This window comes from Tripterygium wilfordii, chromosome 21 (assembly GCF_013401445.1).
Source record: "Tripterygium wilfordii isolate XIE 37 chromosome 21, ASM1340144v1, whole genome shotgun sequence".
NCBI lineage: Eukaryota > Viridiplantae > Streptophyta > Magnoliopsida > Celastrales > Celastraceae > Tripterygium > Tripterygium wilfordii.
This window is the reverse complement of record NC_052252.1, coordinates 12,611,461-12,628,079: the sequence shown is the minus strand read 5'-3', so window position 1 is coordinate 12,628,079 and position 16,619 is coordinate 12,611,461. Positions and strand designations below refer to the sequence as shown.

At 36.1% G+C, this 16,619-nt stretch overlaps 2 protein-coding genes across 2 annotated transcripts; both read right to left on the bottom strand.

Moving 5' to 3' along the window:
* Positions 1-2,228: 2,228 nt before the first annotated feature.
* LOC119988196 (plant UBX domain-containing protein 3-like) lies at positions 2,229-5,590 on the bottom strand. Its single transcript, XM_038833155.1, has 4 exons — positions 5,372-5,590; positions 3,290-3,584; positions 3,092-3,187; positions 2,229-2,824 (listed from the first exon to the last, which is right to left on the bottom strand). The coding sequence occupies exons 1-4, from the start codon at positions 5,518-5,520 to the stop codon at positions 2,459-2,461; spliced, it is 906 nt and encodes a 301-aa protein (XP_038689083.1). The 5' UTR covers positions 5,521-5,590; the 3' UTR covers positions 2,229-2,458.
* A 4,038-nt stretch (positions 5,591-9,628) lies between these two features.
* LOC119990084 (meiotic spindle formation protein mei-1) lies at positions 9,629-15,666 on the bottom strand. The gene is made up of 14 exons (XM_038835906.1): positions 15,474-15,666; positions 14,686-14,840; positions 14,155-14,316; positions 13,712-13,842; positions 13,457-13,598; positions 13,023-13,294; positions 12,783-12,907; positions 11,975-12,018; positions 10,981-11,112; positions 10,776-10,853; positions 10,554-10,636; positions 10,342-10,464; positions 10,102-10,162; positions 9,629-10,016 (listed from the first exon to the last, which is right to left on the bottom strand). The coding sequence occupies exons 1-14, from the start codon at positions 15,589-15,591 to the stop codon at positions 9,849-9,851; spliced, it is 1,794 nt and encodes a 597-aa protein (XP_038691834.1). The 5' UTR covers positions 15,592-15,666; the 3' UTR covers positions 9,629-9,848.
* Between the last annotated feature and the right edge of the window lie 953 nt (positions 15,667-16,619).

The window sequence follows — 16,619 nt, the reverse complement described above, 5'->3', positions numbered from 1 at the left end:
AACTATAATTAAAGTTATAAAGTTATTAAGAGATGTGAGGGTTTACTTGTGTTGTGTGACAAAAGTTATGGTGGAGGGAGGAGAGGAGAGGAGAGGATATTAGAGACACAAGAAGCCTTAGGGCAAATGCACTGGTGAAGTGGTATTGGGCCAAAAAGATGTTGTCTTTTGCTGATGTGGCTGTATTGTAAAATGTGTTTTGCTTATGTGGTTGTATTGGGATAAGTGTTTTGCTGATGTGGATGTATTGATATTTGATGTTTTGGTGTAGTTTTGTTGTGGATAATATGGAGGAATGGAATGTTGTTGGGTTGGGTGGAAAGATAAAGTGTGTGGGAAGAAAAAGTGTATAGAAATTTGTGTTTTGCTGATGTGGCTGTATTAAAATACGTGATTGACTTGATTTTTTGTGTAATTGAGGTGGGACCGGGCCAATAAATATTATCGTAAATTTAATTATTTTAATATATATATATATATATATGTACTTATTTTTGAAAACCCCACTTTATATTGAGCCATTCAACCTAAGAATAAATTAAAGAGTACGACTATATGCACCCTTAATTTTTTTGGGTATAAATAATGTTAATCTAAATTAAAAAGAATAAATACACTATAGTGTATTAGGGTGTCCTAATGACACTTATTAATGATTGACTATAACACATTATAACATACTACTAATTACATATTTTTAAAACTTAAAATACATGTTTTTTCAGGTTCCATTAATGTATCTTTTTCATTAATAAGCTCTAAGATTACTCATTAACATTTCTCATAAAAGAGGCTTATCCTTAACTGTGTAAGTAATTAGTATATTATAATAAAGTTAATACACTTTTCATCTTGTCATTAATTGTTCAAGCTAAAGATGATTAATCCTTCCTGAACCCCCCACCTTAGAATCCTCTCATTGATTAATTAGAAATTAAAAAAAGTGGATACAAGTACAAGAAGATTGATTAGACTATCTTCTCATCAGACCATACTATCAGAGGCTCAGAGCCAAGTATTCCCACCACCAATAATCAACCATTTCTTCTACCACTTCCCAAGCGTGCCATGTGATATTTATTCATCATCATCATTATTATTATTATTATATTTTCATTTTGTCAAGAATGCAATTGCACTTCCAGGACTGATGAAGGATTTAAATTCTTCAGTAATTGAGCCATAGACTTTCTACTTTTCTGAGAAAATGGTCAATTGATAATTATTAAATTTGCTTTAACTCATTCCTTTTTTAGAGTTCGAGGAAGTAATGATTTGTTCACCCAAAATTCCAATTATAGATTTGGTCAGCAATCAACTAATTTGTAGTCAACTAATCCATAACCAAACCAACAAAATTATAATGCAAATGCAGGTGTCCACTGTCGATTTTGGTAGGTTTTTTTTTTCTTCTCGATTTTTTGATATAAAAATAATCGATCAATCAATTGGTTATTGATGATTTAGGTCGATTTTTTCATTTTTTCGACTGATCTTCACTACATATCTTTGAGAATAACAAACCAATCGACTAGATTGGTTCTGTCCGAACAGTTAATTTGACAGCCCTAAATGCAACAATGTTCTCTAACAAACCATCAAATTAATTATGCCATAATTACGATGGTTATGACAAAACAGCTTGTGTAGGTTCCAATTAGAAGATAACCATTTAGAGAAACAACACGTCTAATGTTTCTCTAATGGTGGGCACTAGCTTTTTCCAATTTTCCACATAAGTGAAGACCCCACAAGCCCACTTTTCATTAATGCAACCAAATCAATGAATTGAGAGGTGGGTTTTGATAATTGTTGATGTTTTCATAACCTTTGCTTTTGAATCAAAATTTTGCAGATAAAAACAACCAAAAAGGTCGTTGCTTGTCCATACAAGTTAATCAAATCTTATCTTGCTGGTGTGTATATGGTTGACATGACTCTTTTATACACTCCTTGAGATCTTGTTCCAATTTGCAGGAACATATCAATCCATGAGAGATCTCGAATATGGCAACTATTGCGGCTCGAAATGTTCGACTCTTTCTTGGTCAAATCCATGTCCACAATCAATGGATTGTTAATGTGATATTTCATGGGTTCTCCCATCATAGCCACCTACGGTTTTCAGTGTGTTCTAGCTACATTTGTTTGGGTTATGCAACTTGTTCAATGGCTCTTCTTTACTTAATTTTGTGTGAATATAATCATCTAATACATATGTCAAGAAGTACCCAAATGTGCTTGTATAGCATACTTGATAATCAAGGAGGAAAACGTTAACAACTACAATCAACGAATTAGTAGCACAAAACAAGCTGAAAACCCCTCCTTTCCTATATATAAGAAGTAGACATTTCAACTTTCAAGTTTTAAGTTGTTGGAAATGGTAGTTACTGCAATAAGCAGCTGAGGAATGACTTAAAAGGGTGGACAAAGTACAAACATGAGGCAACTTAGGCTAGAATTTCTGAATGACAACAGAATTGGCGAGGCCGGCCTGCTCTATAGTCTGGGTGGGATCGTTAAGAACTTTAGGAGGGAATCCGACAAGCTGCAGCTGATAATTCTGAGCACCCCCTGGCCTGGATGCGTCCATGAATGCCCGGACGTCATTGATTGTGTGGTGGTAATTGAAGTGAGCTATCATACGTGTGCCATCAGCCAACCTAAGCTGAACTGATGCTGATGGTAATGTTTCATCGAGAACGAGGCCCATGGAAGGGGTGGGAGCAGAATTTAAAGGAGCTGAAGTAGCTGGTTGACTGCTGCTGCTACCTAGAGTTCTTCCCACTCCCTGAAATGGAACATGGTGCTTCTCTGGTTCCTGCCAAGTATGAGTTATCAGTAATGGAAAAACAGCGAAAACACTCGATTATACCATTGGAAGCGGCCAAAGGATTTTGGACGGATATTAGAAAGAAAAGATATGCTTCTGGATAAGAATTAATTATAAACTATAATACAGGATTCTAGTGACCTTGGCCAAGTATCCATAAAAAGTCATATAAAAAGTTTTGACAATGGTTTTTACAAAATGTTGGTGGAAAGCAATGCAACTTGTTATACACAAAAATGAGAGAAGAAGACTCACTGGACACTTCTCATCCCTCCTAATCAAATTGACATGAACTGAGGACCTCCTGTCTGCAGGCTCTAGCTCTTTTGGACACTCCGACTTCCTGATGCTCTGCAACATAAATTTCACAAAATCATAGTTGCATTGCTGCAATAGATACAGGGAGAGTAGAGTTATCAGATAAGCAGGCAAGTACACCTTAAGTTCTATTACCTCTAAGAAAGATGCATTTTCAGGATCATCCAACCTCCTCAATGGGCCATCATTTACTGTGAAACCATTGCTCCAGAAAACAATGTTGTGAACAATAGCCTCAGGCTGCTGAGGAGCAGGTGGCACAGCATCGCCAGAGAGCTTTTGACCAGTTCCGGAAAAGCTTCTAGAGGCTGACGGTGTATTCAGCTGATCAATGGGTCCTTCTACAGCTCCAAGCTGTCTAGCTTGATTAAAAATGGCATCAACATCATTATTGTTATTACCTTTTGAAGGATCTTGGACGAGCATGCCACTGCAAAAAATTAAACAGAACATATTATGCATCCGTTACAAATTTTGCATTGTGTATAAACTTCTATAATTATGCATTCTTCTAAGCTATGCTTCGTGTTTGTAACAAGGACTTAATGAGAAGATCCATCATCAAAATAAGGACGAAGGCAATAGACATAAACAAGCAAATTAATGGTAAACAACTCGTGTGCACATGACTCCCACAGTAACAGGGTCGGGGATAGACATAATGTACGCGGACCATAATCCCACATGATATTTGGAAAGGTTGTTTCCAAGAATTGAACCTATGACCTCTAGGTTGCACCCCTGCAACTCTACCACTCGGCCACATGTTTGCTTGTAAACAAGCAAATTAATAACAAAGGCAAATTGTAAGACCTTCATTTAATTTCAGGTAAGCACCAATATAATGCATGCACAATCACAGTAATCAGCACCAACCTCAATGAGTCCCACCCCAATAGCTTTTCTGCTTTTTTTAAAAATGTATTTAAAAATTAAGGAGGACCATTGGCCAATGGTTTGGTCGTCGTAAAGCAAACTAGAGGTCCTAGATTCAAATACTGAAAACCGCTTCACCAAATTGGCAAATTGCATGGGTAAAGCTTCATACCTATTGCCCTTAACCAAACTCACCTTCACTACAGGAGCCTTTGTCCATGGAAGTTATTTGTTTTTGCGTCTATAAATTAGAAAAAGATAGACCATTGGAAATGGGTTCATAGTTTATACATGTACAAAAGTATGATAGAATTGACGTTCCATGCATACTACACTATCCAAAAATAAACTTTTTTTCCTATACAACTCCACAATCTAATCACATGCAATGCTGCGCACACTTATGTTAATTTTCTGATCATAATCTTCCAGCAGTAGCAAGAAAAGGCCCCTCCAATAAACAAAAATTTATTTAAGCACTTAGTGCAGCTGAAAATTTACTGGAAGAAAGTGCATGATGGTTTTATCAATATCAATATTGGAACTACCAGTGTGAAACTTTCATTGGATGTTATAAAAATAGTAACTACTCAGAACAAAGTGGTCTGATTAGACAGGGTCTAAGTGGGAGCGCGGAATATGTTCAGTCTTTATCTACAGACTATAGAGATAGCCAATAGTTGATTCTCGACACTCTTTCCAGTTAACATCACAAAGTTTCTTTTTAGTGGAAAAGAATTCATTGGTAAAGGCACCAAGGGAGTCAAGCTTAATAGAATCAACTACAAGCACACTCCTACCTATCACTCTGGACAACGTACCACACACAGAGGGCGCTCAACCATCTATCTCAAAGTTTCTTATAACCTAACATAAGCTTCTCTGTGGTATAGCCATTCTATCAGTTCATAAACAACTACTAGTTAAAAAAAACCCAAAATCACAAGTTTCTGCTCTAACTAGAAGCATATCTACCCATAATTGAGATGTAAACGAGCACCTGAACAATTCAAAAAACGCTGCTTATGTTCCTGACAATTGTTAGCATCGGTATTTGAAATTTAATTCCACATCTACAATTTCAACTGATTAGTCACTTAATTGGATTGAAACTGAATATGTTTGACTTCAATAATTAAATTATTACTTCTCCCACAAAAGATTCGGACTTTCGTTTTCCTTCAATTTCTCAGCAATCGAACGCGCTGATCATTGAATTAAACTCACCAAGGAATAAAAATTGCAGTGAACTGAGAAAAGACACTCAAAATCTCAATAATTTTGAATACAAGTACCAAATACACAGAGAGAAGGGAAAATCTAAGGTTAAAGAGACTGGACCTCTTCTCGCCACCAGTGTAGTACTCCTGCGGCGCATCGTCGTCGCTGTCAGAATCCGGTGCGGTATGACGGTTGAGATCGGAAAGCGTGCGGATTCGACCGGCTCTACTGCTCGAAGGCTTCGCAGGTTTCTTGTCCCGTGATGCCATCGATTGATCTCCTGAGATCGAAATGAAATGAACAGAGACAGATTAGAGAGAGACGCGATTCTCAGCTTGGGCCATAACGTCGAATATATAACCTCACTCTCTTCAAAGCGCGTGGAGGGGAATTTTCTCAAATTATTGTCACTTATATTTCCTTTATTTTAAAGATTTATTGTCATAAATCCCTTGGAAAAAAATAGTTACTCAACAAATCCTATCAATAAAGTATTATACAATTCGTTAAAAATCAATTTCCATTAAATACGAACTTACCTAAAATAGAAATTAAAACACATTTTTATCCTTAATTATGTATTACAACCAGCACTCCATCGTCATCATTTTATTTGCAACAGATATTTTCGATGATATCAAGGACCTCAAATATTTTTGACCCGCCTCTCTAAACATTTGTATCTCTTCGTCAATGTGAATGAGGTCATGTTCAAGAACCTATGTACAAAATAAAGTATACTATATTATATTAATTTCATCGAAAATATGAGTGGAATTGAACAAAAGATTTTAAAAATTCAATGGAATTTCACTATTTTGCACGTTTTACTATTTTATCTGAAATCTCAATTTTTTTAAAAAAAATTACCACTTAAAACATAGTTAGATTTCAGATCTCAATGTTTTTTAGAAGAGAAATTTTATTTACACAACAAAACCTACTAAGTTTACACTATTTTTTTTATTCACATATATATCTTTATTTAGAATGACAAATATGCCCATTATTGAAAATAAATAATAAAAGTTTACACACCAATTTTTTAAAACAAAAATTGACTAAAAAATATTGTCGACCCTAAAAGGAATGCTCATGGCTTAGAGGTAAATTTTTGAAGGTTTGATATCAAGTAGAATAATTAACTATAACTACGTTAACCGACACTCCCATCATCCAAAACGATAGTGCTAAATGGCCCAACAAATTTTATCCCAATTTCTCCCAATCCTACATGGTATTCCACATCAGCAGCCACATTACTCTTTTGTCTCTATATAATCACTCACATTCTCTCTCTTTCTCCTCTTTCCTCTCTTTCTCTCTCCTTTCTCTCCCTCCCACTCTCATGAAACACCACCAACACCATTGTAGCTCTTCCGTCCAACCACCGATCGGAGCCGTCGACCCACCGAACTGAAGCACACGACCACCACCATCATTTTCCGACACTCCACGCCACCCACCACCGCATGTATCGTCCAAAAAAAGCTCCCAAATGACGAGATCACCATAGCACAAATAGCGTCGATCCAACCACCTCTTGCGACGTCTCCGACGACCGACCTCATATTTGGACTCCAGGCGTCAATACACACCTTACCCATCCATTTTTGGGCCAAATAGGTATCGGATTCCGGTGACCACAGCAAATTGCATTGTTTCAAAAACAATGTAATTCGTTGATCCGAGCATTCAGCCACGTCCAACAACATCTCCGGCCACCTCCAACAAAATTCTCAGCCACCTCCAACAACAATGTAATTTTGTTCTCCTTTTTTTGCATATTTGGAAGTTACACTGTTTTGAAAACAATGTAACAATATGTTTACAACCATTTGAATGATTATGCTTTTAAAATAATGTATTTACCTTGTTATTCTTGTCTGGTTTGTGGACTATTTTTTTTCTGCAGCTTATATTTGTTTATTGTGGAAATTACATTGTTTTGAAAACAATGTAATCGCAGGTCTATGTGAAAAAAACAATGTAATTGCATGCCTGTATACAAATAAATAATGTAATTGCATTTCTTAACAGACAAAAAACAATGTAATACCATTCTTTTCAATGTAATTCGTGAATATGAATGATTTACTTGTCTATTTATGATTAAATGAGATGCGGTGAAATAATGGAAGTGTGGGAGAAAGTGAAAGTGGAAAATAAAAAAGAGAATGTTTGATTTTCAAATTTTAAACAAAAGAGAATGGAGAAAGAAGGGGAAATTTGATTTTCAAAAAAATTAGCCATGTCAGCATGATTATGTGGCACTGCCACCTAGACTTGGGGCAACTTGGGTTAAAAAAAGTTGGGCCATTTAACATTTTCGCATCCAAAAACTTAAGCTGATCAACCACGTTAAGTAGCAACAATCAACATAAAATAAAACAACCAACAACACTACTTCAAAATGCACTAGATGCATCATATTGCATAGGGTAAAGGGCAGCAGGCCAGCAGCGTAGCAACTAAAAGCGTCCATTTAAGAGCTCGAACTCTTCCTAACTCCCTCAAAGCCATCTCAGTAGCCTCCTCTTCCTCCCATCAAGAAAGTATTCATTTTTATCAACCGGCCTAAACATATAAAACATCACAACATAAAGCCAACTCGTTGGAGTCCTTCCATAAAGATGTGGGGAGGAGTTTTAGGTTTGTAGAGTCGGAGCTTATAGGGCTTTCATCAAAGGGGTAAAATGGGGTGATGGGTTAGAAGAGCTTTCATCAAACCAGCTTCAACTAATGTTTACCCAGGACGGTGCAGTAGGGGATTGATGGGTCTGTTTGGGAAAGTGGTGTATTTTGACCGTTTAATGTGAGGCGAGGTGAGGTGTAAAATTGTGATGAGGTAAGGTGATGTGTATTGTCAAAAAGTGTACTTAAAAAACTATGATGAAGTGATGTGTAAACAAACAAACCATAAGATTGATTATTAGTTAAAATTAATCTACAAAATAAAACATATACTAATCAGTAATTATTAATTAGCATTTTTAATTCCTTGAAAAAAAATTAGAACGTTATAAATACATGTGGCATCAATTTAATAATATGTATAAATACTTATATGAAAATTTTATTAGGAAAATTAAGGATAAGTCCCTCCTTGGAAAGTTTTGTTGTAATAAAGATACTATTAAAAGTCATAATATATGGTTTTAATATCTAAAATATTCTCATCTTCATCCTCAAATATGACACATGCCTCCTGCACATGATTCATCTCTGGCCTTCATCGGAAGCTTCGTTTTCGCCTCTCATGGCTTATTCAAGAGTTTTATGGCATTTTTAGTGATTTTTCATCCCGATTTTCGTTATATTCGAACTAGATCTACTCATACTCACCACGAGACTTGTAGGTCGTGTTGTTTTCCTTTAATCTGTCATCACATCATTATTTTTGTCGACAATTTCTTTGGTGATTTTCATGGTTTTTTGGTTTTGGTTGGAGATATGCATATTGCATGTGATTTGTTATTTATTTCGATTAATTTGATATCTATCATAATATTATTTGTAAATGTTATCTATCTTGTTAGAATATTATATGTCTTTAATGAAATGTTATCTGTTTGAAGTTCCGAAACAGATAACACATCAAAACATATCCAATTTCAAATGAAGAAAAAAAAGAGTCTAAAAAAGCAATAAAACCTCTAAGATGATGTACTTTTATCTGTTGAGTTGATTAGAGGTGTTGATGGTCACCGACATTGACCGGATCTAGTTTTTTTTGAAACTGTGACCTTGATTTCAAGAAACTTTTCTGACAACTCAAGTGATTTTCTACTGCGGCTGGCAAAAGAAGCCGGAACCAGCTGCTTCTATTGGAACCGCATATAGGTGCGGTTCCACCTCGCTGGGAGGACCCACCAAACAGATTTCATGTTACACAACCCAGTGTAACTGAACAGCCCAAATGAGAACAGTACCAGATATCAACAAGGTGCAGCAAAGCTGGGTTATATACATCTATATAGATTCCAGGAAATATAAGACAGCAACTTCACAGAGAAGATAACAAGATAACGCCTATTTGAGAGAGGCAGCTCTCCAAGAAAATCCAAATAACAACAGAAGATCATTCAGCTAAATTACAGCAAACCATATACACTAATTCATAAACTAATCCCAGCCAAACAAAGAGAACATCCAAGTACACCAAAAGGAACGACGTCGATTAGGCAAAGTCACCTAAGTAGACTCGTGACATTTAAGCTGCTTGCGGTGCGGTGATGGATACCATCCATCCATCGGTGGGGAATCACTGGTTTGCCAACCGGTTGTGGTTTGCAATGAAATGAAATCTAAGTATGAAAAGCTGGAGGACTTTGTTTATGATGATGAGATGCTTAAAATATTGAAAAAAAAAAATAAAAACAAATAGCGGACCTTAGCTCCCCTTCCAAGGATCACTGCCTGGACGTCTTCATGTACAAGCTACTTGCATAGAAAGTAAAATGTTGAACCTTCATCAAATATGTAAGTTAAGCTGGATATTGTTCATGATCTATCTAGATTTGGTACCAAGTCTAGGAAAAAGGCAGACCGTAAAATATGAAAATCTGTGCATAATATCTCCACCAGAAAAGTTTAATCATGCTAAATCCAGTGGAGCCTTTCTTGTGCGATATTGAGAATCCAGTATTCTCTGTTCCTCAATGCCGAGTAGTGCATTCCGCCGATTAATGGCACTTTCGATGTATTCCTGCAAAGGAGGAAGAGACCTTTGTTCTCCAGTTTGATTTGCTCGTCCTCGAATTATCTACCAGAGCCAAAACCACGAGAATACACATGTAAGCTGTAGCACAAAATCTATATCATAAAGACTGAACGAGCAAGCTAATCACCTTGGCTGCCCATGATCGCTCTGCTTGTTGACAGATATCTCTAATATCCCTTCCAGACATACTGAAAAATTGCAAGGCCAATGAACCAAGTAAGCAACAGCATTGCACAGTTAATAACAACTTAGATCAGGAATATATTTTAGCATAATGACGGGCCAGAAGAGTTCTTGGGTCATTAATCATAACAAGCATATCAACATTGAGTTGATCTGAATTATGCAATCATATGTCAAGCCTTACTGCTCTGTTATTTTGGCAAAATCCTCCAATTCAGACTTGGTCAGATGCTTTGCATACTGAGCGGCTATTTCTTGACGGTTCTGCTGATCAGGAAGGCCAAAGGTAATCATTGAATCAAACCGACTGAAAACACAATCAAGCATGGGTTAGTAGGCATTTGGAAAATTCAAGCTATGATCAACCTCCAGGTGGGACGATCTCCACTGGCATACCTAATTAGAGCAGGATCAAGGTCTTGCTTCCTATTTGTAGCAGCAATAACAACCACCTTTTTATCTTGTTCAAATCCATCTATCTGCACAGTGAAAGAGTAAGCAATGTCGATACTAAAAGAACGCAAGTAGCCCTCCTAAAATTTCGTATAGAATAGGCATAATTCAAAAACAAATCTAAGTGTATTGTGTAGCTTGATTGGATGGAAAACCCTGTTTCACCTGTCGTAACAACACTGACAAGATTCTTCGTGTAGCTTCATGCATTTCACTATCACGAGCAACAGCAAAAGAATCAACCTATTATAATGTTGAACGAAAAAATTGATAAAACAACTTGTTAAACCCTCAGACAACTTGAATTCGAAGGAAAATGTAAGATAGAGAACAGTAAATAAAAAGAGGGAAGAAGAGAGATTATGATAACCTCGTCTAGAAATATGATAGCACCATTAGGAAGCTCATTGGCAAGTGAAAAAACTTTTCCTAACAAGCGTTCACTTTCCCCATAGTACTTCGACAAGACAACCTCCAGTGGCACATAAAGTAGTGGGAAGCCCTACCAAAATACATCATCCTCATTTTTTTCAGTGCATCATGTACATAAAATTCATGAGGAAATCAGATCGTATATCACTTTACAAACTGCAAAGACAATATGCAGCCATCTGATTTATGTTTTGAAAAGTTCCCACTTCCATAGGAATAATCTATCACTGCTTTCATTAATATAAAATATCATGAAGTCGAGGAACCAATTATGCAATGTATATTAACACTGGTCAAGAAATGCCCCCAATATTGGGTAATGTGCGACATTGGTAAAGAATGATCCTAAATAGAAATGAATGGTGGAAACGAATACACTTAGTGGATTCCCGTTGATTTTTCATAAACTCATGTAGCCGACCTCAAACTTGAGGGATAAAGCCTTGGATGATGATGATCCTTTACATTTCATACTCAAATGTACCCCTCAGAGAAAGAAGAGGGGGGATTGTGGAGAATCAAATTACCACTATCCTACATTAGAAACTCAAAATTTACACATTAGAAGAACATTTTGTCAATCCCTCTAAAGCAAATAGATCAAATTACCCATGTACCTTTTCTCTAGGAAATTACACGGGAGTAAGTATTTTCATGGTCTCACTTTGCTTGATCTTCCACGGGCAAATAAAAACGTAGGCTGATTAGCGTGTTCATAATTCTTGGAGGCTTTTCTATAAGCATACATAATACTAACACATACAAGTTAAATGTTAATATTTCAAATTCAATTAACTAATAGTCAAATTCAGGCAAACAAAAAGTTCAAAATTAAACAATTTACAGAATCAAATGAAAGAATTTGAGTTAACAATTTGTATTCAAAACTAAGCTAAAATCTTTATGATAATGAAAGGAGCCCAGTAACTCACTGATTGATTAGCAATAACACGAGCAGAAGATGTTTTCCCCGTACCTATAGTCAAAACATACATCATAAGCAAAACTAATTTATTTTGCCAAAAAAAACAATACTGAATAATTTTAATGCGAACACACAGCTCTCTGATGCAATTAACTTCTAAAGGCAATTATAGAAATACAAAAGACAGACCAAGAAACACTAGCAAAGCAGTTAGAGATTCAATATCAAGCCTCTCCAAAGGCGCCACAAAATAACGTTTTATTATTAGTAGTTAATAATACTAGAGATTGGATCTAGATGCTTATTTTGATAGGAAAACAAAAGATACGTTAGAGCTAGGACAGTTATTGTATGAGGTCTACCCAAATAATCTTCAAATAGAATTGAAGGAAACTCAATGTGATAAGATAAAACCATCGATAACTTGAATGATGTAACTGAACTTGATGCAATTGAACATGCAAATCGGGTCCCCATGTAACTAACCCAAATTGCAATTGTCCAAACAATAAGGGCATTTGAAAAAGGCTAAGGAATACATGTCTCTTGACAGAATTCTATGTCTATATCAATTTAGTTGAGTTTTGGAAGTTGCAGGCATGTAGACGGGCTACATGCATGCAATTCCAATGCATGGCAAACACCATCTATGCATATACAGTAATTGCTTTAAAAGCATACATGCATAGATATGTATATTCCCAATTTTCGAGAGACAAAAGGAAACAAATAAAATATAAAATTACGTGGATGAGCATGTTCAGAAGGACATTTTCAGCATAATCTGGTAACATATCTAGGGCTAAAATACATACCTGGTGGACCTTCAAAGAGTATAGCTCTGGGTCTATTGGACTCAAACTTACGTCGAGTCCCACGCGCAATATCATCATATACTTCAGGACTTTGGAGAGACAATAATATTGTATCTTCTATTTCTCTATGGATAAAGCAGTTAAAGAATCATGAGTAGTTTCATTTACTATCATAGATAGAACAATACTAATAAATTGGCAGATTTCCAACGACAAGGAATTAATTAAACGATAACATACCGCTTTTGCTGGTCATACCCAGCAATATTGTCCCAGGATATGTCACTATTTATGGAACTCCCATGGGGCTCATCGAGCCCATAAATTTTCACACCCATGGCCTCCAGATTGGAAGCTGATTTTTCCGCATTGGGTATCCGTGCGGAACCCTCCCTTGGTTTTCTTTCCACAGCTTTATTTTGAGATAATTTTGTACCAGCAAATTGTAAAATGGACACCAATGCATCAATCTCTTTAGGGCTAAAGCCTCCTGTTTTCATGAACTCAATTTCCTGCAGCAACAATATAAAAAATCCCTTCAGCTATTGTATATGTGTAAGTAGATTAATAGATAATGAAATACATAAGTATAATTCTATTAACATAAATCTATAAACAACAAAATCATACAACTCAGGCATAAAAGATACGTAAAGTAAGAAAAGGATACAAACTGCTTTATCTGAACTGATAAGCGGACGGAATATGAGAATGCATAGATCTTCATTTGTATCTAAATCTCCTTGACGTCCCTGATCCACACCAATCTCCTTCTGCGCTTTTGGATAAGTAAGTGCTAATTGCCAAGCAACTGCACTGGAATGGGAAAAGAGAGAGGAAGACACAGAGATTTAGTATTTTATAAAAGGAATTCATGGCATATGTGAACTCTATAGGCTCTAAGAAGTAGAACTGATAGTTCACTTAACTTGTCCCAAGCACGCAATGCCATATGTGAACCACCACTACGCTCTTCAACTTTTAGTCCTAGATGTGAAACCAAGTTTGCGATCAGCTGGGGAATTTCACATGTAGTAGGAACTTGGAACTTGATGGTGACCTGGAAATGAGATGCTCCTGTTAACGTTATAGGACTTACCTTCTAAATCCAAAACCAATAAACTAATCTCATACACTCTCACTTTCAGAAAATATATTTCTTTATAAACCGCGCAAGAGATCGCAAATAAATTTATTTTTGAACGTAAATTGACGAACAATGACACTTGGTAATATGCAATCAAAGGAGGAAAGAAAATAATGGTCAGCTTTTGGTAGTGCATCAAATGAATTGAAATGACTGTTGTGGTAAAATTGATAAGGGCCATCATCATAACCAATCAAAAGGGATAAAGGAAAGGAATATGGTTACCTTTTGGCCCTTGACAGCAACATTAAACTGGGGATAAGAACCATGTTTCACTCCTCTACTTCTGAGTGAATCTTCAACCCGCTTCCGTTCTTTGTGGGCAATCTCCACCAGGAGCTCATAACTTGAAGGAGATGCTGATGGCAGAGGAGGTTTGGCAGCAGCCTACAGAAAGACTAGTTCAAAATGGAAACTCTTGGGAGATTGCAAATTCTAGGTAATGAATATCACTAAAAAATAAAAACTTCATTCTAAATTCTGAACTTTGCTCCTTGTTTCTTCCTATATTCTGAAGGAACGAAAAATATAATAAACGCATACACTCAGCTTCAGGTTCATATTGGGGTGCGCATAAAAGAGACAAATCTATATAAGCAAAATTAGTTAAAGCTCAACAGCTATCAAAATAAAACAGAACAAGTTCATAATGATTTTTAAACTCAACAGATATCAAAGCAAGTAAAAAAGAACAAGTTCGTACTGTTGTTTCCTAAATGAACAAAAGAAAAAACTCCCTCAATATAAGTCATGTACCTCATCAGTATCTGCATAGGCTATATCTAGCATTGCTCCTCCAAATAAACCAGCTAAGACAGCTGGAAATAAAAAATATTTGCCAGAGAAATTAGGTGCTGACAGTAGACGCCACATCTCTGATCTACTGGAATGAATCTGGTGTTCAAAAGATCCTGCATTTGGCAATAATAGGCATCAAATGGCACACTATAACAGCAATCAATGGCCTATCAGCAATAATAGGCCCCCTCTAGTAAACATTGCTTCACTTACAACACTTGGCTCATGGTGAAGCCTGAATGTAGTCGGACATCCTAAAGTTAAATCTAGGCTATCTGCAAGTATTGTCATTGGAATCAAATTCTAACTGCCACAAAAAATATTTGATATAATTTCAAGTTTGAGAGCACCAAACTATCAGTACTTTCAAAATTAGAAATTCCAATAAAAATTTTGAACTTGTACTAGGATTACTAGCAACTGGATTCTCAATCCCATGGTAGTACTGAGGGGAAAAACATATCATTAGTTCAAACCTCAAATGGAATGGAAAACATAGTCCATTAGTCCCACTCCCATCTCATTTCCACATCAGATATTATATTAAAAAACTAAAATAAATAGTCTTTTTAGTAAGCACAACTGAAGTAAACAAGAAATAGCTTAATCTCCATTAAAACAACAAAACAGAGAAAATCCAATCCATAAAAACCAACAAAATCAATCAATAATTTGAGAGCAATTAAAGAGCATGAGTATTTATTGAAGACACGTCGAGTTAACAACATAGAGACTGAGGGGCTTACGTTGAAATGGAGGACAAAGAAGGTTACACGAGGGAGTAAGCGAAGGGATTATGGTTTTAGAAGCGTTGATCTTACGCCCCGCACTCGCTGTCCTCGCTAATCGCCCCAAAACCGCCATTTCTTTCTGGTGCTGTGTTTGCTGTACGCAGAATGCGGGGCGACATGGAAAATAAGTAAATAACCGAAGACTCGTGAAAGAATCAGTCGGTTCACCCCGGCATGGACTCTATTGGGCCTACTTTCTGATAGCACGTATCTGTCGAATTAATACTAGAAGGGGCAAATAACACTTTCTAAGCCCAAACTATTGGACATGGATTCAGGGCTTCCGTTTGGACTCCGCGATATTTTTTTAGGGTTTCTATTTGGGCCCATATAACACTTTCCAAGACCTAAAATCTTTTTTTTTTTTCCATGTGCAAAGCCTAAACAAAAATGATAAAGATTCCAGTGATAATTATCCCAATAGTGTATAACATGTATTCATTGGATGTGGTTTTCAATGGGCCTCTTGCTATGATGTCACCACACCCAATTAATGTATGTCACACACTACTGGGATGTTTCTGTGATGGTTATTATTGAGATCTCTAGCATTGTTGAAACCTAAATCTTGAATATGAATGTATGAGCATTGGTCCAAGTGTTTTCACCTTGGGAAACAAAAAATTCAAGTAATTATCAAAGTCTTTACCCTATAATTTTTTTTCCCTGATAGATTACATTATCATTTCTACTATAATTTACTAAACTATGTAGTGTCAAATAAGTATGGTATTCCGATAGGAACCTTTTAAACCTTAACCTTAGCAACAATGGAGGTGGAAGAAACAGAAAGAAAAACAGAGAACAGAAAAGAACAACGATTTCATATCATTTCATAACGTATTCTATTACTAGCAATTACTACTATTTATAGCTACTGAACCATACATTTGTTGCCACGTGGCCATTACCATTTTACTAACAAAACAATGCTAAGTACATGTAACCCAAAACCTAACAATGACCATTATAACCTTAGGATCATATCAATTCCATTCCCCTTGAAATATTCCTTGTCTTTGTCTCCAAGGAATGAATAACCTAATAGCCCCATAAACCTTCTATCAGCAACATATTCACGACATAGGGCAACAAAAACCA